The sequence below is a fragment of the Pteronotus mesoamericanus genome, unplaced genomic scaffold, assembly GCF_021234165.1.
Source record: "Pteronotus mesoamericanus isolate MK-2021 breed Mesoamerican mustached bat unplaced genomic scaffold, CSHL_Meso_final contig_221, whole genome shotgun sequence".
Taxonomy (NCBI): domain Eukaryota; kingdom Metazoa; phylum Chordata; class Mammalia; order Chiroptera; family Mormoopidae; genus Pteronotus; species Pteronotus mesoamericanus.
The window spans coordinates 15,221,967-15,247,277 of NW_026555092.1; the positions used below are offsets into that span (position 1 = coordinate 15,221,967).

Below are 25,311 nucleotides of genomic sequence, written 5' to 3' on the forward strand. Positions count from 1 at the left end.
AATTTCGTCCCTTCATTGGTCCCGTCGGTTGCGTCTCCTACGGTTGAAGGTGCGTGACTAGCCTAGAGCACGCCCCCAGAATAGCTTCCGCCCTGTGGGCGGGGCTCTTTTGCATGTGCCCTGCAGGCTAGCGAATAATCTCCCGGGTGTGGCGAATGGGGGGTGGAGTCACGAGCCGGGCAGCCAGACTTCCTCCGGGGCCCTCCTCTAGACAGCTGTTTGAACCGGCCGTTTATTTCCGGTGGGGGTGCCGCGCCCAGTGAGGGCCCGGAAGTGGGTCGCGCGGAGATTGCTGGGCGGTTCTTGCCGGAAGTGGAGAGCGGCTGTTCGCAGTCCCGAGGTGAGGCAGAACTCCGAGGTGAGGGTGCGTCTGCGGGGTAGGGACTAGGGTACGCTCTGCGGCCCACTGATCCCTGGTGCGGTTAATGGCCAATGTTTCTGGCCTTTGCGTGTGTGGTGAACCCTGTTGAGGGGGCTGGGGCGGAGGCCCTCAGGCCGACCTAGGATTCGGGGCGCGGTCCTTTGAGGTGGGGCCGGGGTGACCAACTGAACCAGGGTTGTCCTGGGGAGGCCCTTTCTCAGTCTCCGTCATCAGCCTCACCGGAGGCCTAAGGTGTCCTAACTGAAAGAACTTCCGAGACCTTAGTAGTCTTCCTTATTCCCATCTCGCCCCCATTGCACGGATGGGTAAATTGATTCAGAGAGAAGAGGCTGGTCTACGATCTCATAGTGAACGAGGGAAACAGTTGGAATCATGACTTCAGTTACTTAAATCTAAGCCCCAGACTCTTTCCACGTTCATTTCCCAGGAACCTTTCTCCGTCTTGGAGCGGCCTTTCTGTTGGTGTCCTTTCTTGGGCAACTGCAGTTTGAAGGCCACCAAGTTACAGGCTGCTTGGAACTTTTTTCTTTTCTTTTTGTAATGCAGCGTGTTTGGAATGCCTGGGGAGATTTTTAAAGCGGGGTGGGGGGTGCGCCGCAGGTTCTTGTATTTGCAGTCTTCTCTTCCTCCTAGTCTGTTGCACTTAATCTGAATAGTCAAGTTAACTTTACTGAAGGTGTTGCATACTTCTGGTCCTGAAATCAGATGGCTCAGGTTTGGTCCTGCCCCACTGCCAAGCATCTGTAGCTATAGAGGCCTTATTTAACTTATTTTTAAATCATTTTTTGAAACTTTTAAGTGGAGATCTCTATTCATCTCACAGAATTAAATTTAGTACAAATGTGTTTATTCTGTCTCAGGCACTCTGCCACATCCAGGGAATGCAGTTTTGAAACAAAACCAGATAGAGCCTGCCATTAGGAGCTAACAATGTTTGTGGGGACGTTTAAGAAGTAGTTATGGTCCTGACCTGTGTAGCTCATTTGGGCATCATCCCACAAAAGGAAAGGTTGCCCGTTTGAGTCCCGGTTGAGGGGCACATGCTTGGGTTGCAGGCCAGGTCCCAGTAGGACGCCTTGGAGAAACAATCAGTCGATGTTTCTCTCACACATGGATGTTTCTCTCTATCTCTTTCTCCCTCCCTTCCTCTCTCTCTTAAGAATAAATAAATAAAACCTTAAAAAAAAGTAGTTAGAAATGTGATGATGAGTGTTAGGAAAGAACAACAGCATACTATGGAAGTATGGAACACAGGGCTCAGGAAAATTCCTTCTGCAGAAGGAAAGTTTAAGATGAATTTTGAAGGACGAATAGGAATAAGCTTGATGAAGAGAGGATGAGAACCTTTTAAAGCAGAGGTTAGTATCAGAACTGTGTCAGTTGAAAGTTTTTTGTAGGGATCTCTGTTGAAGTGAAAAATGGGCACCCCAGCACATTCATCATTTAGTTATTTCTTGAGCCTTTAATTTGTGTGAGGCACATATTAAATGAGGCTCTTAGCCCTGGTTGCTAAGAGTACAGTTGTTCTCATGGAGTGGAGGAGGGCACAGGTAAGTAAAGCAGAGATGGCTTACAATGTTGTGCACTGTGAGTACAGGGTTATGAGACAATAGAGGAGTAATATCTGAGCCGGGTTTTCAGGCTTTGAGGAGGAAATTGGAGGCTAAGTCTTAGCCATGTGGTGAATCTGGAAAAGAGATTTCCATGCAAAGAATACAAGTGCAAGGGCATGGAGATCTGGACATATGAAAGACATGACTAATTCAATGTGACTGGAATCCTAGTAATGCTTGGAGAAGTGAGGAAATGGGCAGTGGTGGGGGTCAAATATGACGATCTTGTAAACCGTGCTAAGGAATTTGGCTCTGACCCTGAAAGCTATGAGGAGGCTCTGAACGGTTTTATGTAGGAAAATGATGTGGTTAGATTTATGTTTTAGAAAGTTCAGTCTGTCAAGTGGGAAGAGACATGATGAGGAAGTAAACCAGTGTTTGGAAGCTGTTACCGTGATCTTGACTTGAACTAAGACAATGACAGCGGGAAGAAGAGGAATCAAATTTGAGCAGTATTAAAAAAGATGGAATCCATAAATCTGGAGGCTGATTGTTGATAGGAGAGAGGAAATAAAAGTAGTCGAGGATGATTGCCTGGTTTTATGGCTGAGGGAACTGGGTGGTACCATTTACCAACATAGGTAAGGTAAGAGGGAGGGATGAGTAGGGAGGTAGCACGGAAAGAAAATTAATTTTGGACATACTGAGTTCAAGGTGTTTGCAGCACATCCAAGCAAAGATGTCTACTAAAGTATCCCAACTGCTGGAAACGGCGAGATCAAAGATGTGGAGGCAGAAGAGAGTTTATGTTCAGAGAAGGGGAACATGGAGTTTGTGGCAGAAGATAAGACCAGAAAAAAGGAAGATGCATGCCAGGTTATGAATGGCTTTTGGTGCCTTGTTTGAAGGCATTTGTATTTTATTCTGTGGTTGGCAATTTGCTTATTGTTTGAGTTGCTGCAGTACAGCATAAAGAAATTTTTGTAGGAATTTCCTGCCCTGGCCAGATAGCTCAGTTGGTTAGAGCGTCATCGCCATATGCCGAGGTTGTGTGTTTGATCCTCCGCCAGGGCACATACAAGAAGCAACCAACTAACGCATAAGTAAGTGGAATAGAGTATCGATGTTTCTATCTCCCCCCCCCCCCCGCTTCTCTCTCTTCCTCTCCCTAAAAATCAATAAATTTTTTAAAAAAGAGAATGAAGGAATTTCCTGTGTTTTTCTTCTTCCAAAATCTTTGATCAATCATAATTTATGTCTTAGAGAAGTTTAAATAAAATGGTAGTAGTGAAAGTACTTTGTCAAGTACAACCTGCCATGCAAACTGAAATGGTGGTATTCTTAAGATTTGGTGAGTGTATTGTTGCCTTGAGGAGGTTAGCTGCTTAGTTTGTTAAATGTTCTGTTTCCAACCTGAAGGGTGATATTTATTGTCATCCTTTTTCTTGGTTCTCACCCTTTTTCTTGGTTCTACATACTATTGTTTAGTTGCAATTATTTTTTTAAGTGGGGACTAAGCCTTTAAAAAGTGACTTCCTCATTTCAGTTTTCTGAGAAACATTGTGAGTCAAAGATTCATTTTACTTAAAAGAGCAAATGCAAAGTATCATTGGAGGTTGAACCCTCTGAATTGAAATTTAATCCTGAGATTCAAAATCTGAGGATTCTCAAGCCATATCTTTACCCAGTCCTAGTGATCATCCCTTTGAATTGTCATCATCAGTTTCTTCCTTTACTTTCTACTAACCTGGCTTTCATGCCTATACTTCAACTTCTCTACCACAACCAAACCAAACCAAACCAATCTTAAAAGGCACCATTTTCATCTCGTTACTCTCCATTGCTTTCATATTGCCAAAGAATCAAGTCTATAAACTCCATTGTCTGGTTTCCAAAATTCTCCAAAACCGGACCCTTATCTTAATTAGTTTTCATTGGATGTTGCAGATTGACTTTCTAATTTAGAAAGTCCTAAACTGCCACATTAGCATTTTATTCGTATCTATAGCACTTCCCTTTTGCTACTCATTACATTAACACAGGGTTTTTCAACCTTGGCACAGTTGACATTTTGAGCTGAATAATTTTTTGTTGTGGAGTTTTCCTGTACATTGTAGGATTTTAGCAGTAACTCTGGCCTCTACCCATTAGATGCTGTCAGCACTCCCTAAATTGTGACAACCAAAAGTGTTTTGAGACAATGCCAGATGTTTCCTGGAGGACAGAATTATCCGTGATTGAGAACCACTGCCTTAAAAAGTATCATAGCTACGATTGCACAGTGTCTTATCTAACTAATTTCTCTGTGGGCAGGCTCCATGGCCATGCTTAGCACAGCATATGGCTAAGTACATGAGAAGCACTGGATACCTTGCAATGAATGAATCGTGTGTTTCATTGATACATCAAGAATTTGTGTTTATTCAAGGAATTCCTGGGTAATCCTTGAAGGATTTGCCTTTTTGTTTTTTTTTTCATCAGAAGTTGCGATTTTAATAGAGAAATACTACTGATTTTTAGGCACTCATTAGAAGAAAGCTTTGTGTTAATTGACAGTGAAAGTTGGGAGATTTATACAGGATGGGGAAAAAGTAGGTTTACATTTGTGAGTATGCAAAACAGTTTATTCTTGTATGATTATTTATTAATTATTGTATTTTTTTTCACATGGACAATTGTAAACCTACTTTTGCCCCTCCTAGTATATTCCCTATGTCAGGGGAATATATAAATTCCTGTTTTGTTCATGTTGCCTACATTTATACAGCTTGGTTTAGCAGACAGGGGATTATCATTTATTTTAAATTGCATATAGTTTAATGATGTACTCAACATTTATTTTGATTGATTAAACTGTTATAGTTTTATTTTTGATGCAGCAATAGCATCCATCATGAAACTTTTTTTTTTCTTGATAAACTATCACATAAACCCCATAAAAAGAATCAAAGGTCTAAAAATATTCATCATGTACAATGCAGTTTTGTTTGCCTTGTGTTATTACCAAACCTGTCATGTCAAACTATTGCATCTGACTGGAAAATATAGTTGAAATGTTTCACGGAAGGAATAAGTTTGCTTGCTTTGTTTTTTCCTTTCTTCCTCCAGAGGTCATAAAAATTCCTGTATTTAAGTTAATTATAGACTCAGTCACAGATCTTTTCATACATTTAATTGTAGCTGAATCATGGCTCGGGACAAAAGGCATCCTTGAATCTGTCTTTCTGTTTGAGAATGGGAAATGCTGTTCTGTTTAAAGCAATTGCTCCGCTGAAATCAGCCAATGCAGTTTTTCCTTGTACAACATCAAAGATGCCTGCTAAATGCTCTTAAGCAGTTAGTTCTTGTAATCTTTGAATGTAACAGAGAGAGGAACCCAGTGCGACACAGAATTATCTGTTTGCCCTAGACTGTTGAAAGAGCTAGTTCCCAAGTCTGACTTCAACTTGTACACTATTACTGGCTTTACTCATTCCTGGAGTTTCAGATAGAAGACCATGTTAAGGAGGGAACAGGAGACTAGTGCTGATACTGAATTGGATTCTTTCCCTCCCTAGAAGATAGACCTTTCTTTCTCTTAATCTAAGCCTCAGGTGGCAATGACTCAGACACTAAATGTCATTGGTTTCATCAGTGAAACCAAATGCTTGGGGAAGAACAGTGGCTCCTGATTTGGGTTAGATTTAGATGGCATCTTTACCGGGGCAAAGTGGTGTCTGTTCTTCGGTTTCTGGGTTAAAACAGCCAACTTGTAAGTATGTCTTATTAGCATGTCTAAGTCTTGCTTTGTGACATGTTAGAGCCTGGTGAGAATTTCTATATTGTTAGGAGTAGAACCAATGCCTTATAGCTCAGTGGTAGCTTAAGAGAATAGCCAAGTGGAGATGTTTTGTTTTTATTATAAAGAAATTATGGAATTTTGTTTTTTTTGAAAATGCTTTTAGAGAGGCAGAAACAGTTTATTTATTTATCTTGGGCGGAGGGTGGGGTGGAGAAGAGGGAGAAAGGGAGAGGAAACAATGTGCAATCAGTTGCCTCTCGCATGCCCCTCAACTGGAGACCGGGCCCGCAACCCAGGCATGTGCCCTGACTGGGAATCAAACTGGGGACCTTTCAGATTGCAGACTGGTGCTCAATCCACTGAACCACACCAGCCAGGGCGAGAAATTACATAACTTTGTTAAAGAAAGTTTGGAAAGTAGAGGGGCAGATTATTCAAAACCTCATCACTCTGATGTGACAAATACTTTAAATTTTGTTTTCTTCAAGTCTTTTTCCGCAGAGCATTTGGCTATTCCGCTATAATCAGAAGTCTAAGTTAACATTGTAGTGAACATCTTCCCACCTATCATTTTTCCCACATTAGGATTAGTTTCTTAGGATAACATCTGAGGAAGAGAATTACAAAGTCAAGGCCAAGAGAAGCATTTTGAAGCAGATCAGTTGTGCTGCTGTAGCATACAGGCTGCCTTGTATAGTTTCTTTTCATTTTCACTTAAGTTTATGATTTAGAGGAACAACTACCGGAAAAGGTAGAAAACACTTTAAGCCTAGCAATTTCCTACTCTCATAGAGATTCATACAACTGGCTTAATTGCCTGATGAGATGAGACAAGATCTATAGGAGTAACCTGGTTCCATTTACTTCAGGATGACCTTCCTTGAATAGGCAGAAGGAATTGGGTTGCTTGAATTGTTAGAATGATGGAGAGTATGAAGCAGCTTTGACAGGTATCACTAGCCAGTTCTGATTTATCTTGGTTTCAGACTACAAAAGAAATTGCTGGAGAATCAAGGTTCTAGTTTCTTTTTGCTCTGCGTGATATCCCTCCAAGAGCCTATTCATTTCTTTGTCGATGACTTGGAGACGTTGCTCTCCAGCCTTGATCTTCCCCAGGCTTTATTTCTGACTACTTACTGGATATTTCTATTAGAAGCTTTGTCTCTTCACACTTTATATATCCAAAACTGACCTCATCTTTTTGCCCTAACTGGAACATTGCAGAACATGTTTCTGCTTATAGTGTCATCATTCTCTTAGGCCACTGGGTTTATAACTCTGGAATCATCTTGGACTCCTTCTCTGAAAGCTTCTGTACTAAGTAGTCAGTGCTACACAGTTACTACTTGTTCTGTGTTTAATGCACACTTGTTTTGTGTGACCTCCAAGGGCGAACCAAGATCAGTGGGTGGAAGTTGCAGGGAAGCCAATTTTGCCTCCATATAAGGAAGAACTTTTAGATACTTTGAGCTGTCTGAATGGAATGGGTGGCTTCCAGAAGTCTTGGGTTCTCCACACTGAAGGTATTTGAACAGAGGCTACCTAACTAACTCCTAGGAATGTTAAAAGGACTTTTCTGGCATCAGATGGTGTTTTTTACAAGATGATTTCCACACTCCCTGTTAATCCTGAGACCAAGTGGTTCAGTGGAAGGTAGCTTTGTTTCTCCTGCCAGACTCCCTTAGAGTAGAAAAACTGTTTAACCATTTTTTTTATATTTTCACAGCACTTAATTCAGGTGCTGGTCTCTTCATTGCCAAAAACTGATTATTTATAGGTTAATTGATTATTTTCATTTGGTTTCTAATACCTGATTAGACACTAGATGTTGTGGATTTTAAACTTTGAAATATAAAAAATATTTTTCGTAGTAACTTTATTTTACAGCTAGATGAACACTAGCTTTCAACCTAAGTTAGACCTTGGTATCTTCCTTTTTTTCCAAATCCCATTCTGTTTATCAGACACTGTAAAATTTAGCTTTCATTGTATTATTCCTTCACTCAAAATTCTTGAATGGCTTTATATTGATCACAACATCAAATTCAAATACTGCCTGGCTTTCATTGCCCTCCATAACTTATCCAGCCTTATATCTCATGATACTTTATGCCACATGATCTGTGCAGGCTAACTCACTTGTACTTTCTGTACATAGCCTCCTTGTTCTCTCCTTGCTTCTGATTGCTCTAGAATGTCTTCCCTTTTTTCTTAGCAAGATGCCCCACTTCCCTTCTGAAACCAGATTACCTTCAGTCCTCATTGATTTCTTCTGAACTATCAGACCACATAGTCATTTACACTATATAATTCAGAACCATGTAATATTCTTCAAAGAAAAAGTTTTAGTATAAAGTCTGATACTGTAACTGATTCAGGTGAAGTTGGATAATCCCTAACAACTTTTAAAAATATAATGTTCAGTATTTATTACATTAACATTTCATCTGCATTGTCCTTCCTAATAAGAATAAAAGCTTCTGGACAGCAGAGACCATGTGTCTTCTATTTTTTCAGTAGCTGCCACAGTGCTAAGCACTTTCGCTTTATGAACATCTTCTGTGTGCCAGGGTTTTTTTAGATGCTGTGAATGAATGGGGCTAGGGTTCAGGAAAGAGAATGGATAAATATGCATCCTCCTGGAGGTCTGTATTCTAGCACACAAGTGTACAGTGATAACATTTTACATTTGAACTGCATGTGAAGGCTCCCAAAGTAACTACTCATCGATAAAATGTACTCCTTCATTCCTTACTTCTCTGTGTGCTAGGTAAGGATCTGTTAGATGACTGCCCTAAAGTAATACAGTTAATACTTCATTAAAACTTTGTTAAAGAAAGTTTGGAAAGACATGCTAATGTCTTTTAAGACATGTGTTAATACGTGGCAGAGTTGGGACTCAGACCTTGGTCTCCTGAATCCTAGTTTTATTTAGATTTGTGTAATTAGGACTCCTCTCTTTCTGAAGCTTTTATGATAAGTGCTTAAATAGTTGGGAGTCTATACATTCATTTATGAAGTCTTCATATAGTTCTTGGCTATTGTTAATCAGAAATGGCAAGGAACAATATTAGGTAGAGTTTTCTGCTCTGGCAATTCTGTATTTTTTGGGAAAACCCTTATTTTAAACATTTGTTTTCCAAACATGTCATCTAGCCTAAATGTGAAAAATATTGGCCTTCATGGAGAAAATTGAAAGCTGCTAATAATGTAACTAAAGACACCATAGAGAAGCCTTGAATTCATAGTACTGTGCTCAGCAAACTGGTGACTGGATGCTCTGATGAACCACATAGTCACTTAATTGCTTGAAAGCCTTGTGGGGTTATAAAAGAGACTCAGACTAGGATTCAGAAAATTTGTGCTGCATACCTAGGTTCTCTGCCCCCTGGTTGGTTGATATCTGACAAGCTTTTTCACTTCTGTTAGTTTCTTCATTCTAAAGATGGGGATCAATATCTTCATAATACACCTCATAGGAGTAAGGTTTTTTTTTAAATGAAGTCTTAAAAGAAGGAACAGATTGGTAATATAAAGCATAGCAATAAGAGAGTATTATTTTAAATTAATGTTATATAATCTAATAAACAAGCTTATTTTCCTATAGAATTGGTTTGGAGATCTCTGTAGCAATGTGATTTTTTGCCCAAGAAGGCAGAATTTATTTGAAAGATCTGGGTGTTTTTAAGATCCTAAAGCAGACAAGCAAACAACAAAAGAAAAGGAGAAAACCACTTCTCTCCAGATTTGTCAGAGAGGAGACAACCAAACTTGTATTTAGGGTAGAGAGGGTAAAGACCATTATTATTATCATCGTCATGATCATGATCATCATCCCCTTCCCGCCAAGGATCCTTAGACCAACCTACAGTATTTATAGTGCCTAGTTCACCTGTAGTACTGGAATTACAAAGATGAGACATGCTTCCTGCCCTAGGGTGGGTAATTGCCTATTGACTATTAAATAAGTGATATTAAACCTTTGTGTTAAATGTGTGGTAGGGATAAGTGCACAGTGTTGAGGGAGCACATACTGGAAATGCCTCTTGAGGCAGTGATACCTTACCTAAGACTTACTGAAGGATAGGAATTGCGGAGGGTGGGGAAAGCATGCCAAATGAGAAAAGCTTCCTGGAGAAGGCAACACCTTGGTAGGAGTTCTGAGACAGGGCATATTGGGAAGGGAAAGCAACCAAGTAATGAGAATAGCATTATAAAGGGTCAGAAGGGAGAGAAAGCACGACTCTTTCTGGAAAATGCAAGTAGTCCTGAATTACGGTCGTGTGCTGAGAAAAGGCGTGGCAAGAGATAAAACTGGAGGACTAGTAGGTGATAAAGCAGGACCAGATTATGGGAACCTTGTTTGGACTTTACTCTGAATAGTATCAAGTAAAAGACTCATAATCACCTTTGCCTTTAAGAAGGATCACTGTGGTACAATAATGTGGAGGCCAGATAAAGGGATTGTATTACCGGAATTAGGGGAGGCTAGGTTATTGCAGTAACTAGGCAGCCATAAAGACTCAATTTTTATCAATCAGGATGTAGGCAAGGGGTAATTATTCAAGAGATATGCAAGATGGAGCCTGTGGATTTTGATGATTGATTAGATTTGGGGAGTAGAGAAGAAGATAATCTAATTAACATTTAGGAATTCTTAATATTTTTTATGACTGAGCCAAGTACCTGTACAGGTATTTCCTCTTGATTCTCACTGTAGCCCTTTGAATTTTATATTGTCTCCATTACAGAGGTAAGGAAGCTGAGGCTTAGAAGGTTTGTTAACACTCCTATTCATGGAGCCAGTGAGTGCTTTTATTCAAACCCCAATCTGTCCGACTTCTCTAAAGAAAATGCTCTTAACCCACCACTATACTTGACTGCCTAGCAGTTCTCCGGTTACTAGTGTGGTCAGTCAGGGGATTGATGATAGTACTGGATTACTGAGACATGGGGGTCGTGGGTGGGAAGAGGATGAGTTTGGTTTTGGACATTTCAGCTTGAGGTGCCTTTGGGACATCCAGGTATAGATGTCTAGGAAGAAGCTGGATCTAAAATTCTGAATCATAGAAAAGTGGCCTGCACTGGATATGCTGCTCAGGGAGTTGTTAGTTGTAGGTAGTTGTGGTGGTACCACTTGGCAAGCAAACTGGATGGTACTGCAATAATGATAGTGGAGGGTTTGGGAGTAGATGTGACCAACCACATGAAGAATGTGAATGTGTACGTAGATAATGAGACAAGGCATATCTTTTGGTCCCTTCAGTTCTGCACATTCTTTCCCATATCATCTCACATTTCATCCCACCCCCACCAAGAACAAAAAAGTAGGTACTGTTCTATATTTGGTTAGTGTTAGGATGAGATTAGCTATAAATGATAGCTGTATTACCCTTTTCATTTTGTTTAAGTTAGATAGCAGAACTGTAGCTTATGTAGCAATTAAAGATTTTATTTATTTGTTTTTAGAGAGTGGAAGACAGGGAGAAAGACATGATGTGTGAGAGAAACATGGATTGGTTGCCTCTTGCATGTTCCTGACTGGGGACCTGGCCCACAACCCAGACATGTCCTCTGACCAGGAACTGAACTGGTGACCTTTGAGTTTGCAGGCTGGCACTCAATCCACTGAGCCACACAAGTCAGGGCACAGTTCATACTTATAAGTGAAATGGGGAGGGAAGGGGAGGAGCCAAAATCCTATGAAGCTATATTAAGCTTTTGGGGTTGGTAAGTGTTTACCAACCCTGGCAGTCTCCAGAGATATTTGTACTGTGTTTCCATGTTAACACTGGCCTCAATCTGTAGCATCCATTGTGTGAAGGGAACATATTTTAGAACAGGTGGTATCTATTAATGGAAGATAGCTTGGTAGTTTACTGCATTTGCTCCCTTTCCCCCTGGGATTTATCAAGTATGGTAAATTATATGTGAGTTTGTCCCTGGAGAGTATGCAGAGTGGGCAGCATTACATAAGGGAGAATGTACTGGCTGCTTCTAGTCTTCTCTATTTGTGAGTAGAGTAGAGGGTGGAGGCTTCTGCTGCATCTCCAGGCCAGGGGATGAAAAGGTTTATTTGGTTCACATTCTCATTTTTTTCTTTGATTCTCTTTTAAACAACATTCTCTGGCAAGTCACCCAGAGAGACCAGAGCACATACATAGGGATACTCTATCTTGTGGGCTGCTTATCTCTTCCACAGGGAGGACAATGTGTTAAGTTGAGATCTTCTGGCATGTCACCTTTGAGGGAATTGTAACTGCTGTGGTCATTTTAGGCACTTCCAGGGAGTTGACTTGATTCCGCTTCAGTTACCTGAACCAATTAATGCTTTGAAATGGAGTATCTCCAAGCAAATCATGGCTTTGATTGAAATTTCATCGATATTTATGAGATTACTTATGGTCTCAGACATTTTATGTATGTTGACAACATTTAACACTTATTTGTGTATATAGTATGGGTAGCTTTCAGAACACTTGTCCCTTTGGAGTTTTGGGATGCTATGTTTCAGGTTTATTAGTTTCATAAATATTTATTGAACACCTTTTACCTGTCAGGTAAGTGGTCTAGACGGTAGAGCATAATAGGGAACAAGTCAGAAAGTCCCTTCTCTGGTGCAGCATGCTGTCTTTAGGGTAGTAGACACTGAATGAGGCTAGTTCAGATAAACTAATACTTGTGAAAGGTCTGTAAGAAGCTCTCCTGGATGTGTCTGTTCTTTCTTACTTCATATCCAGATCCCACCCATTCTTATTTGAAATCTGGCTCAAATGGCAGCTTCTCCATTCTATGCTTATCTGATTCTTTCAGCTGATATATTCCCTTCTCTGAAATCCTGTTATTTTTAGGTTACCTTAATTTTTTTTTTCTATGTGATTTATAGTTGTTAGTTAATGTGCATGTCGTCTCCTGTATTAGGTTATAAGTTACTGAGGGCATGATAAATATACTATCCATCTTGGTTTGGGGCATTCATATACAGGCAGCAAGATGTTGGCGGAAAAACAACTGACTTTAGAGCCAGACTTGAATTTGAGCACTGGCATCCCCATTTAGTCATGTGACTGACTATAGGCAAGTCCTTTAACTTCACTAAAATTAAGTTTCCTATCTTTAAGAGTGTAATCATTTTCCTTCTGCCCCTGAATAGTTTTTGGAAGACAAAAGCTAAGATAATAAATGTGACTATATTTTGTAAATTCTAAATTTTGTGGTGTCATAAATAGTAAGTATTTGAGTGAGTAAGCATTTGCTTTCAGTAAATATGTTTTCCTGGGTAGTTCTCCTGTTTAATGAGGTCTTTATGAATTTGCAAATGTGCTAGACTACTTTTCCATCTTATTTTACTATTAAATGATTCTGTCCTTCAGAATTGGCATCCTCCTCACCTGATACTTTGTCTTTTCTCCTTAGGCAGGTATGTAATATTAAAACAACAAACGACATTTGATCTGTTTCAGCAGGTGGTACGTTATGGCTGACATGCAAAATCTGGTAGAAAGATTGGAGAGGGCCGTGGGCCGCCTGGAGGCAGTATCCCATGCCTCAGACATGCACTGTGGGTATGGAGACAATGCTCCAAAAGGTAAGCAATGCTCAGTCCGGCAGAATACTTTGCGTGAAGACTCAGTGTCTTGGCCTGAAATTTTCTCTCACAGTGCATTCTTCCCTTTGGTGTTGACTTCCCAAAATGCTTCATCTAGAAAGTTCACTGCCTGTAATTTGTATTGCTGTGAACAGATAAGGGAGGAAGTGACTTGTGTAGGGAGGCCTGTGGTTAAGTTATTTTAACACAAGAACTTCCTGCTTGTGTGCTATTTCCTGTTCTTTCTTTAGCAGAATGACTCCAGTGTAAGACAGATGACAAGTGATATTAAAATTTTCTCTCTTAAAATGATTGGCAGATTGGCCATTTGGCATATGCCCCAACTGAATCATAGAATGTTGGAGCTGAAAGGAACCTTGGGGATCATTTTATTTTCGTTTTCTATATAAAATTAAGCTCAGAGAGGGAAAAGGTCTAAGTTGAGGGGATACAGCCAGTTAGTGTTGGTGCTGGAACTGGAACCTGGGTTTTCTGACTCATGTTCTAGAGTTCTGTTACTAGGTAGCCTTGCCTTTCCACTTTTATATGGAAGTGCCTTTTAACAAATCATTGAATTTCTGGTGCATAACTGATTATTTGTGGTGGATCTGTCTTGAGCAGGAGCAGTTCCCTATGTGCAAGGCTTTGATTCACTTCTTGCTGGTCCTGTGGCAGAGTACCTGAAGATCAGTAAAGAGATTGGAGGAGATGTGCAAAAACACGTAAGGATGTTTTATCCATTTTTCTCTCTTTTAAAAAGGACTGATGCCTTTCTTCAAATCCTAGTCATCCTTGGTTTCAGAGCCCCTCGAGAGGCTCCTGGCTCCTTTCTAGACAGTTTCTGCCTGGAGTTCAGTCCAGGCATTGGAACTGTTCCTCAGATTTTTCTAGGCCTCCTGCTTTTACCACATAATCTGTGTGGGCTTCTTTTATACAGACAACTTGCTTGGTGCATAAAATATAGCTCAATTCATCTTTGTAGTGAGAACTGCTACCAGTCTCATGCCAGCATGTTATGTAACCAAGCCTAGGGTGGCTTATTCAAGAGTCATTATCATGACTTAGCATTTATGACACTGTGCTTTATAGCTATTGGTTATGTTAATGTGGATTATTTTCACATTTATCCCACAGCAAGAGTATGAACTAGACAATGACAGGTGCCACTCCACCCACCTCCCTTCATTTTCTGTTGCCTCTCTACCCGCTTCCTTTCATGTGCGGTCACCAGTGTCATCACTACCACCCCACACTCATATATATATATATATATATATTTCTCTCTGGGGCCCAAAATCTTCTTGCTAGTCTTCTGAGTGATTCATTGTAAGCAATAACCATGTTTATGATCTTCCTGACCCTCCACCAGGACTGCTTGCTTGATCTTTGGAAGATCTATTTTGAGCTTCTTATATACCATCTGTTGGCAGTAGTGTTAACTCTGGAGAGTAGAACTAGGACTTAAATAGGAGTGTTGGGGCTTGCATTTTTACTTTATACCGTCAGTAACGTTTTAAAAATGCAAATCCAGAAGAAATAGATGATCTTATTTGAATTTTTATATTTTAGTAGTGCTTATACCATGTTTCTTAAATTATTTTTGACCATGACCCTATTAAAAAATACATACTTGTAACAGATATGTTTCACAAAACAGTGCTTCTAGTACTTGTACTGCACTTTTTGGGGGGAAATAATTTCAAGCTGATGCATTGCATTTACTATTTTAATCTATTTCATTTAATAAAGTGCAGGTTATGGCTCACTAAGTTGATTTGATTAATTACCTATGAATGGATCATGATCCAACATTTGAGAAATAGCTTTAACCTAAAGGAGTAAATACCTTGAGAATTTTAGACATAAATGTAGGTCTTTGCCTTTATTCTTCACTGTTTTTTGGTGATGAGATGCAGGAGGGATTTTTCAGCGAACTTCATATCACACTGCATGTGCATTTGCTAATTTTATTTCATCTAAGACTAACCCTGATTACCTCCTTTTTCTGGATATGCATCCTTAATTAGTTTCAACAGAAACAGTTACATGTGTAGTTCTGCTGTCAGTCCCTGGAATCTGGAATCCCCGAGGAAAGCAATGTTGAGTGCCTGGGTTGCTACCAAAGTACATGGAAGTGGAGGTTTCAGGTTATTCTAATCAGTACCTCTGCAGCTGTAATGTGTCATCAAGAGCTGATTCTTCTCCTTTCTGGCAGGCGGAGATGGTCCATACAGGTCTGAAGTTGGAGCGAGCTCTCTTGGTTACAGCCTCTCAGTGCCAGCAGCCAGCAGGTGTAAGTTCACTACTAGTTGGTTTTGTTTTGGTTTGATGTTTAGGAGAAGTTGAGAGGTTTCTACTGCACTGTCACAACAAGCTAAAATAAACCTACCAGCCTCATGTATGAACACACCAATTTCCAGAAGTAGAGTCAGATTTAAAGAGCCGCTCTGGGAATATGCCATTGACTATTTATTGGGCTCTACTATCCTTTCATTTTACTTAGGACTGTAGTTACCCCGGGACTTTGCTGCCTCTCTCTCTCTCTCTCTCTCTCTCTCTTTGAGAGAAAGTTTATTTAGAAAGTCACAGAGGTAGAAAAAGTGAGCTGTAAAAGACATGGGCTCAGGAAATAAGTTACGGAGGCAAAAGAGGGTCCTTGGAGCTTAGGAGAAAGAGAGGCAAAAAAAACGCGCCTGGGGAAAGGAGGTGGGGTGTGCTCCATAGAGAAAGCTGTGCTGCTTTTCTTAACAGAGAGCCTTTTTTTTAGCCTCTTGGTAAAGGCTAAAAATTCATCATACTGTCCCCTAAGCCTTCTGGGTTACAGAGAGTGGTTCTCTTACTTCACCATGAAGCAGGCTCTAATAACACTCCGGAGAACCTAAAACTTCTAAAGCACTGCTTCTCCTGTTTATCTACTTATGCTGCCAAGGTGTAAAAATGAATTAGAGAAAGTTTAGATTTTTCTTGGACCCAAAGATTTTAGTTTTGTTCCTTCTTTTTGCATTTGGCTTTCCTGGGCAGAGGGGTAATAAAACTCCTGCTAATGCTGTATTAAAACCTTTGACCCTTTGTATGCTTAAATAATATAAAAAATAGCGTAAGATAATGTTAAATATATTAGAGTCTAATTATTAATTTGTCTTGAATGATTAAAGCATTTTGTTTAAACCTTTTCTCTAAAACAAAACAGGCAGTTGAGACACTATTATAGTTCCCTTGCTTTAGACTAGGGATTGATAAACAGCAGCCTGCAGGCCAAATCTGGCCTGCCACCTATTTTGTAAATGAAATTTTTTTTGGAACATAGCCATGTCCATTCTTTTATGTGTTGTCTCTTGCTTCTTTATGCACTACAATGGCAGTGTTGAGAAATTTCAACAGAAACCGTATGGCCTGCAAAGCCTGAAATGCTTACTGTCTGGCTCTTTATAGAAAGTTTGCTTACTCCTGCTGTAGACTGTTGTCACGCTAAGAGCTGATAATTGAGATGTTCAGGAAATTGAGCTTAGGAGAAAGGATAAAAACACAGAAACACAAGATTTATTTATTTTTTGCTAAGTTGCCAAACCCCCTAATTACATTTCATTCAACAGATATCTGCTCAGCAGCTGCTATATGGCTAGTAATGTGTTGAAGGCTATAAGGATTATAAAAGAGGGCTAATTCAAAGTCCTTGTTTTTGAATAACTAATGAGAGGAGGGGAACATATTCACATGGGTTCATTAATAGTTTGTGCTGGTGTGTAATATGGTGCCAAAACTGGGTATGCTGACAATAAGTGCTTGTAGGAGACCAATGTGGCTAAAGTTGGAGGGGTTATCCTCATGAAGCATGAAGAACATTTGGATAGATCATCATGAGTAAAGCCCGGAAATGAACCAGTATCTCCTATTTAGTGGGACAGAAAAGAGACTGAAATGGTAGAATTTTGTGCTATAGACAGAGTATGAGTCTTGAACAGGAAGAACCATAAAATCCAGCCTCAGCAGTTAGAACTCTATGAGGAGAAAGAGAAGAAAAACAGTATTTTAGCCATATGATTCTGTGCAGGATGAATACAAAGTTTATTTGGATGCTCATTGTAGTCCATAAAGAATTCTTGCCTTCAGGATCAGAACCAACCAACCTATAAAGCTTTTCAAGAAAGAATCTAACATGAATCTTTTCCTGCATCTTTTCCCAGAATAAGCTTTCTGATTTGTTGGCTCCCATCTCAGAGCAGATCCAAGAAGTGATAACCTTTCGGGAGAAGAACAGAGGCAGCAAGTTGTTCAATCATCTGTCAGCTGTCAGCGAAAGTATCCAGGCCCTGGGCTGGGTGGCTATGGTGAGCAGAGCAGCTTCCATGGGAGGGAAGGGATAGGAATGAAAAGGTAAGGAGATGGGGCTGGAGAGGCTCTTGAGTCACTGACAAGCTTCTCTTTCTCTAGGCTCCCAAGCCTGGTCCTTATGTGAAAGAAATGAACGATGCTGCCATGTTTTATACAAACCGAGTCCTCAAGGAGTACAAAGATGTGTAAGTTCAGTTGTTCCTCAAGGGATGAACAGCTAGATACTTGCTAGAGTAGTGCTTTGGGGTTAAGGCTGCCCTTGATTTCTGTGTTGGTTCTATCTCAGGGCCGCTTTCTGGAGATTTTGGTAGATAGATACTGGCTCATAGAAGATGCATTTGTAAGCAGGTTGTGTTTTTCCTTCCATTTCTGCTGCTTTGGAGTTTGTAGAGGTTCTTTTAGTCTTCTAATGCATACCCATCCAGGTTTAGGAGGTTTTGTTGGAGATAAAATGGACTAATGCCTTTAAATTAGCTTGTTTAGGTAAGATTTGTTCCTTTGGGAGGATTTCCAACTGGCCAAGTGGCAAAAGTTTCAGTAAGATTTATTAGGAAATTACCCTGACTATGGATGTGGTCAGGTAAAGTGAGAGGAAGGTTACTTGGCCAATGCAGGTATTAAGTGAGGGGAGTCATTGTGTGGACTAACTCTAGGTTAACTATTACTTAGCTGCATAGCTACCCAAACCCTCTGTTTCTTCCATTCATCATCAGTCAACCCAGCCTTCATGTGTGTGAAGGATACCCCAGAACCCCAGACACCTCCTTAATCCTTCCAGGAACCTGGAATTAAGCATCACATGTTTTGATTCTACCCACTAACTTTACAATTGAGAAAATTAGGACTTATGCCAAATAATCATAAAGTCTTCTAGCTCATACATAAGAAGAGAGGAGACTTGAACCATACTGCAGTACTATCTGTATCATTTAATGCGGAATACTTCCTTGTAAAGGGAAGTTTTTTTCGTTTTTGAGGAGGGGCATATTTTGACATTGTTAGGCACTGTGCTGTAGCCTTGGGAGTCCTAGAGTTCCACAGCGATGCCCGAAGGATCTCCTCTACTATGGCTTTGTGCACAGAGTGACTGCTCTATCAGTTTCATGTATTAGGTTCTTCCTAAGGTCTACTGTGAAAAAACAGTTTGCTACTCAAAAGTTTGAAGAATACTGCTATAAGAGAAAGAGATATAATCTGAAGTTCTTATGCTAATGGACTTTGGTCTAATTAGGGAATAGCTTTAAAAAAAGAAAAGCTCAGTGATGATAGAAAAGCTGCTATTGAGCATAGCCTAAGAAACACAAGGTGGGAGGATGTGAGCTCACAAATAGGAGGGTTTCTGGAATCACTGTTGTAATGTACCCTGACTGCCTGTGATGAGTTCTTTGATTTTTCCAGGGATAAGAAGCATGTGGACTGGGTCAAAACTTACTTGAGTATATGGACAGAGCTGCAGGCTTATATTAAAGAGTTCCATACCACCGGACTGGCCTGGAGCAAAACGGTCAGTGAATCCTCCCTTCTTCCTTTTATCTGTCTAGAACAGGGTCCACAGTTTTCTTAGACTTTGGTACCACCAAGATCCAAGAGGAATACTAGTCTTTTAAGTGGAAGGTGGAAAGAAAAAGGAGAGAAGGAAAGGGAAGAGAAAGACTAAAGAAAGCCAGGGTCAGAGAAGTTATATTCATTTCTGTTCAGTTTAAGTAAACATGGTTAAGGAATAGTGATTGGGTTGGAGGGGAGACAGATGAATGAGTACATTATCTCAGCACTCTTGAAGCTTAAAAGTATAGATATAAAACCCCAAGATAAATCACCAAGCTAAATGCTATAATAAAGATATACTACAGACTATGAGGAAGAGGAGTGAATCTCACTTGGAGAGGTTGTACTGAAGGGGTATACTCTGACCTGAGACTTTTTGCAAGTATAAGGCAGTGAGAAGTGGGAGAAATGGGGGTACCAGCAAATAGCATAATTTAAACAAAGTAAATGTAGACGTTGGTCATCTCTAGCTTTAATAAAGAGAGATAGTCAGACTTTTAGGAGAAAAGGCAGAGAAGGAAGGTAGGTTGAAACTTTAGACTCTATAATAGGTGACAACTATCATAGATATTAGAGCAAGAAAGTGATAATCAGATTTGTCTTTAAGAGAGTTTCAGTTTATAGGTTAGGAGTAGGGATGCATGCTCAGGCTTTGGAAGTCCTCATTGTGCTAAGGAGCTGATAGAAAAGAACTTGCAGCAGATGTAATCAAAATAAAAGAAAGACTTAATGAGATGAGGGGGTTGAAAGACTCAGAAGATTGAACAGTCAAGCTTGGGTGCCAATCTCTTTCACTGAAATAGAGACAAGGGGGCGATGGTATAGGTAGGGGAGTGGGCAGGGGATAATGGACTCAGTCTTGGACTTGTGGAGTCTGAGCTACTGGTGACACACTTAAGTAGATTTTTAGAAGTATGAGTTTAGAGGTGGAATTAGATAGAGGCAAAAAAAAAAAATTGAAGGTTGAAAAGAGCTGAGTTGGATCCTTGGGAAATGATGAGAAGGAATAAAACTAAGCTTTATTGGATAGGGACCTACAGTGGGTACCCAGTGTACCTTGGATGCATGTAGGACCCGATTGAAAATGGTACAGATGGGAAGAGAGGATGACTATGTTGTCTGCACTTATTTTTCCAGGGGCCTGTGGCAAAAGAACTGAGTGGATTGCCATCTGGACCCTCCGCTGGATCTGGTCCTCCTCCCCCACCACCTGGCCCACCTCCCCCACCAATGCCTACAAGTTCAGGGTCAGATGACACTGCTTCACGCTCAGCACTGTTTGCCCAGATTAATCAGGGAGAGAGCATCACACATGGTAGGTGAATACTTTGGCAAGAAGAGTTGGTATAGTAAGTTGCTTGCTTGGGTCAGACCTTACCAACGAGAGACAGACAAGTCTATAAACAGAACGCTGGTTTGTGTATGGGATAATTAATTTAGGGTGTCATATTACTTTATGCTGCCCAAAATGACAGCAAAGTTGGTTTAAATGGAAATTGAAATTGGGGGATTATAGTTGGGGAAAGCCCTCCACCTTATAGGGGGTGTGTTATGCCAAGGCATGGTGCCAGCAATTTTCCCTAGAGCTTTGTGCATGTCACTACATGTGATCTATTTGGGATGTCATTGTGTTGGGGGTTAACTTCCTCAGAGGATATGTAACAGTCATGGAAAATTTGCATAAGAATTACCTAATGTTGGTATAGAGAGAGTAGACACCCTTATATACAGCTGGTGGAAGTCTAAACTGTACAGCTTTCTAGGGATCTACCTATAAAAATACCTAAAATAAAGAACAAGTTTTATAATATTTATAGTAGCTAAAAGTGGTATAACCTAAATATCCAACAGTAAGGAGATGGTTAACTGTAGTGTGCCCTTTCGGTGAAATACTATGTAGCCATTTAAGTCTCTTTCTATAGTCAACCAAGCAGTGTTTAAGAAAAATTCAGAAGTGGTAGAGCTAAAACCACCACTCAATGTTGGTTATATAGTATTTTGGGCTATGTCCAGGGCAAGAACAAGGAGTGGGTCAGTCTGCTAAGGGTAGTAATGGAATCTTTTCCCTAAAATTAAAAAGTTTTTTTAGAAGCTATAAATTAACATGGAAATTTTTTATTAAGGTGTTAACTGGTTAAACTAAATTTAACAGTGTGTATGGCTATAACCAAATAAAAAGCAACTATCAATAGAAAAAGTTACTGGAAGGAGTTTCAAATGTTAACACTGACTTGGAGGGACAGGAGGGTAGCTGTGGGCAAGGTTTTGTTTCTTGTTTTTACAAATATTCTTTGCTGGTACATGTTACTTTTTCTTCCTCTGTTGCTTTAAAAACTACATACATTTTATATTTTTAGTCCTTATCCGAGGACATGCTCACTGATTTTTAGAAAGGGAAAGGGAGCAGGAGAGAGAGCAGGAAAAAAAATCATTGATGTGAATCAACCAATTGCCTCTTGTTTGCTCTCTGACTGGGGACTGGACCAAACTGCAGTCTAAGCATGTGCCCTGACCGGGAATTGAATCCATGACCTGTTGGTTTATGGGACAATGTTCTAACCAACTGAGCCATATTGACCAGGGCTACATCTTTTTTGAGTATATATTTGGTATGTGTCTTTCTAGATCTTTTTCTGTGCATTTACTTATTTATCCCCCCCATCCATATATATGTGCAGTGTTTTATTTTTTGGAATGGAACCATGTAAGTTAATCTTGGGGTAGAAACTATAAAAGTGCTTCTATAGCCCTGGCTGATGTGGCTCAGTGGATTGAGCACTGGTCTTCAAACTGAAGGGTTGCCGGTTCAATTCCTGGTCAGGGCACATATCTGGGTTGTGGGCCAGGTCCTCAGTTGTGGGTATGAGAGAGGTAACCCATTGATGTATCTCTCACACATTAATGTTTCTCTCCCTCTCTTTCTCTCTAAAAGTAAATAAATAAAATCTTTAAAATAAAAGAAATTTATTTAAAAAAAAAAAAAAAAAGGTGCTTCTTCTAAAATTGCTTTTGAAAGAGTATCTCAAAGGCTCCAGTTTTTGCTTTAACATTTTTGTTAAGGGTCAGCCTAACTTCTGATAGCAGAAGTTAGTTATTGCCTCAGCCCAAAGCCCTGATATGAAGGACAGAAACAGGGCAGCTCATTGTTCTTATAGCTCTGAAACATGTTTCTGATGACATGAAGACTCACAAGAACCCTGCCCTGAAGGCTCAGAGTGGTCCAGTACGAAGTGGCCCCAAACCATTCTCTGCACCTAAACCAGGAGTCAGCCCATCCACTAAACCAGCCACGAAGAAGGAGCCAGCTCTACTTGAACTGGAGGGCAAAAAGTGGAGAGTGGTGAGTTAATAATACCGGGACTAGGGAAACAAGGAATGGACAGGGTTTCAACAGAGCACAGCCAAAGGAATGCAGCATTCTGGCTTAGATTGCAAGAAGGAAGGTTTGGGATAGGCTGTTTTGGGGGTGGTGTGTGCTTAGTGATGAAATTGCTGAAAGGGGTGTCTCTTTAACAGGAATATCAGGAGAATGTTTCCAACCTGGTGATTGATGACACAGAGCTGAAACAGGTGGCTTACATATATAAGTGTGTTGACACGACATTGCAAATCAAGGGCAAAATTAACTCTATTACAGTAGGTGAGTTTTTGTTGTCCTACGCAGGCTCTGTTTTAGAGCCTGAGTTCCTAAGATTCTTAAATGTATTACTTTTCTTTGAAGTTACACTGTTGACTTGCTCCTTTTCTTCTAGATAACTGTAAGAAACTCGGTCTGGTGTTCGATGACGTGGTGGGCATTGTGGAGATAATCAATAGTAGGGATGTCAAAGTTCAGGTAACTTGATATCTTGGCTCCTTCCTTTGGTCCCTGAGGAATTAATTGAGAGAGAGACAGCCGACGCACAGATGTTGCTCTGGTGGAAATCTGATTCAACAAAGTCTGTAAGCTGAGCTGCTTTGGATGTGGCAGGAGAGGAGTTGGCTCTTAGAGTGAGCTCTTTCCAGCACCCATCCCAACCTGCCCTCAGTATCCAATATCTTCTGTGCACCTGTGAGCTTTTCATGTAGTGGCTGAATCATATGAAACAGTGAAAGCTTTTCCTGCAAATTATTGTTGTTCTCCCCAGCTGCTAGGACTTAGTGTTCTTGGTGTTCTCTGCAGGTAATGGGTAAAGTGCCAACTATTTCCATCAACAAAACAGATGGCTGCCATGTTTACCTGAGCAAGAATTCCCTGGATTGTGAGATAGTCAGTGCCAAATCTTCTGAGATGAATGTCCTCATTCCTACAGAAGGCGGTGACTTTGTAAGTTTCTTGGTCTTTTTAGTACTCTGATCTAAAAACAGAAGGGACTGAAGACTTCTTACATTAGACAAAGCTAGTTGATAGACATTCTGCACTGAGGGGTCAAACCCAGCAATGCACACGTCAAGCACAGAGAAGTGGGAGGTAGTCCTACAAAGCAGCGCTTCAGAGTAGAATGGTGTCTGCCTTTATTTGGTTGAGCTGCTGCTCAGGGTAGTAGAAGGAAAGGGACTGAGTGGTAGCATCCTGTTGAGTTGGTGCCATGAGGCCCCACACATCCTCACCTCTGCCTCATAGGCTTAACAGTCTGTCCAAGGTCACTAGTCAGTGAACAGTAGGGAACAGATTCAGCCTACACTGTGTGTCTTTGGAGTCTCTGTTCTCATTCCTACACTGCAGTGCTACTTCGTTGTGTCAGTGGTAGAGGAGGTGGTACTGGAAGGCGTGGCACTGCCAGTAACATAGCCATGCTTTTTCAGGTGGGGTCAGTTTCTCTCACTACATCCTGTTCTCAGAGCTTAATGAAAGCAGGCATTGGAAGAAAAGTCAGATTAAACCCCAACTTATTTTTTAGCTCAGATTTAAACATGTTGTTTCTTTATTTGCAGAATGAGTTCCCTGTCCCTGAGCAGTTCAAGACCCTATGGAATGGGAAGAAGTTGGTCACCACAGTGACAGAAATTGCTGGATAAGCGAAGTGCCACTGGGTTCTTTGCCCTCTCCCCTCACACCATGGGATAAATCTGTATCAAGACGGTTCTTTTCTAGATTTCCTCTACCTTTCTGCTCTTAAATTGCTTCTCTGCTTTGAGGAGCACAGCTACCTGCCTTCACTGAAATATACCTCAGGCTGAGATTTGGGTGGGATAGCAGGTCAGTTGATCTTCCGCAGGAAGGTGCAGCTTTTCCTTATCAGCTCAACCGCACCGCCAGTCCATTCTTAAGGAACTGCAAACCAGGCCTGGTGTGTTTTAGCTTTCAGCCTTTGGGGATTACTCCACCAAAAAACAGTTTTGGGGGAAGAATAAAGCAGTTCCCAGGAATTAACAGGTCAGAAAGTTCACACAAATTAATCTTTTCCTAACAGTAAGCACGAAGATAACAAGCTGGTGTGATTCAGCTGGTTCTTCTAACAAGACTAATTTTTCACTGTTGACAAGTAAGGCAAGGGTTGCACTGGACCAAAGGTTGAGGCTTGGCCATCTAGCATTCCAAGCGAAATTGTTTCCTCTAAGTACTCATTTTATTCTGCATTCCATCCTGGCTCCACCTGAACCTGAGACAGTGGGCTTTCCTGTACTGGCTGCAGTGGCCGTGCCCTGCACCCAGGCCAGTTAAAGGAGTCTTGGGCCTTTTCTTTGGGATCTGTGCCCAGCACCTTCCTACAGAGATGACTTAAAAAGAAAAAACACCATTCCAAGGAATCTGGCATTCCTTCCTCCTTCCATGCTAGGTGCCTGTCATCCATCTTCACTTTTCTCCTTTACCTTGTCACGCACAGCAGCTTCTGGCTTCTGTCTGGGTACCTGAACAAAGGACTAAAATCTCTACTGCAGGCTGGTTTTAGGTCCTATGTAAGAATCTTGCACAGCATTGCTAATGTAAATTTCAGTTTCCCCCCCACTAGGATAAACAGACCAAAATATGCAACTTTTTTTGGTGGGAAGAGAGACTGTCCTGTGACTTCTACCCATTTCCTGAGGCCTGTAGAAATAAACCTTTATGTACTTAAAGTTATACAGAAAATAGAATAAAAATTAATACCAAACTTGCTTAGTATTTACCTATAATTGCTGTACAGAGGTGGAAGAATATTGAAAACAT

The 25,311-nt window shown here is 40.6% G+C and overlaps 1 protein-coding gene across 4 annotated transcripts; it reads left to right on the plus strand.

Annotated features, from left to right (window-relative positions):
- The first annotated feature begins 246 nt into the window (after positions 1-246).
- On the plus strand, positions 247-25,285 carry CAP1 (cyclase associated actin cytoskeleton regulatory protein 1). Of its 4 annotated transcripts, none has more exons than XM_054572039.1 (13): positions 247-358; positions 13,180-13,304; positions 13,926-14,026; positions 15,520-15,597; positions 17,489-17,632; positions 17,736-17,821; positions 19,035-19,140; positions 20,319-20,496; positions 22,337-22,521; positions 22,698-22,821; positions 22,934-23,016; positions 23,344-23,487; positions 24,096-25,285. In XM_054572039.1, exons 2-13 carry the CDS (start codon positions 13,193-13,195, stop codon positions 24,177-24,179), a joined length of 1,425 nt encoding a protein of 474 aa, XP_054428014.1. In that variant the 5' UTR covers positions 247-358; positions 13,180-13,192; the 3' UTR covers positions 24,180-25,285. The 4 variants fall into 4 exon arrangements, with proteins under 4 accessions (XP_054428014.1, XP_054428012.1, XP_054428011.1 ...); XM_054572037.1 differs by having other exon boundaries at positions 13,183-13,304; XM_054572036.1 differs by having other exon boundaries at positions 247-340.
- Positions 25,286-25,311: the final 26 nt, after the last annotated feature.

Excerpts from the sequence above, each read along its gene's own strand:
- CAP1 (XM_054572039.1), top strand. The coding sequence starts at position 13,193 with ATGGCTGACATGCAAAATCTGGTAGAAAGATTGGAGAGGGCCGTGGGC. Across the intron at positions 17,633-17,735 it reads CCCTGGGCTGGGTGGCTATG|GCTCCCAAGCCTGGTCCTTA; the intron begins GTGAGCAGAGCA and ends CTCTTTCTCTAG. Across the intron at positions 22,522-22,697 it reads AGGGCAAAAAGTGGAGAGTG|GAATATCAGGAGAATGTTTC; the intron begins GTGAGTTAATAA and ends TCTCTTTAACAG.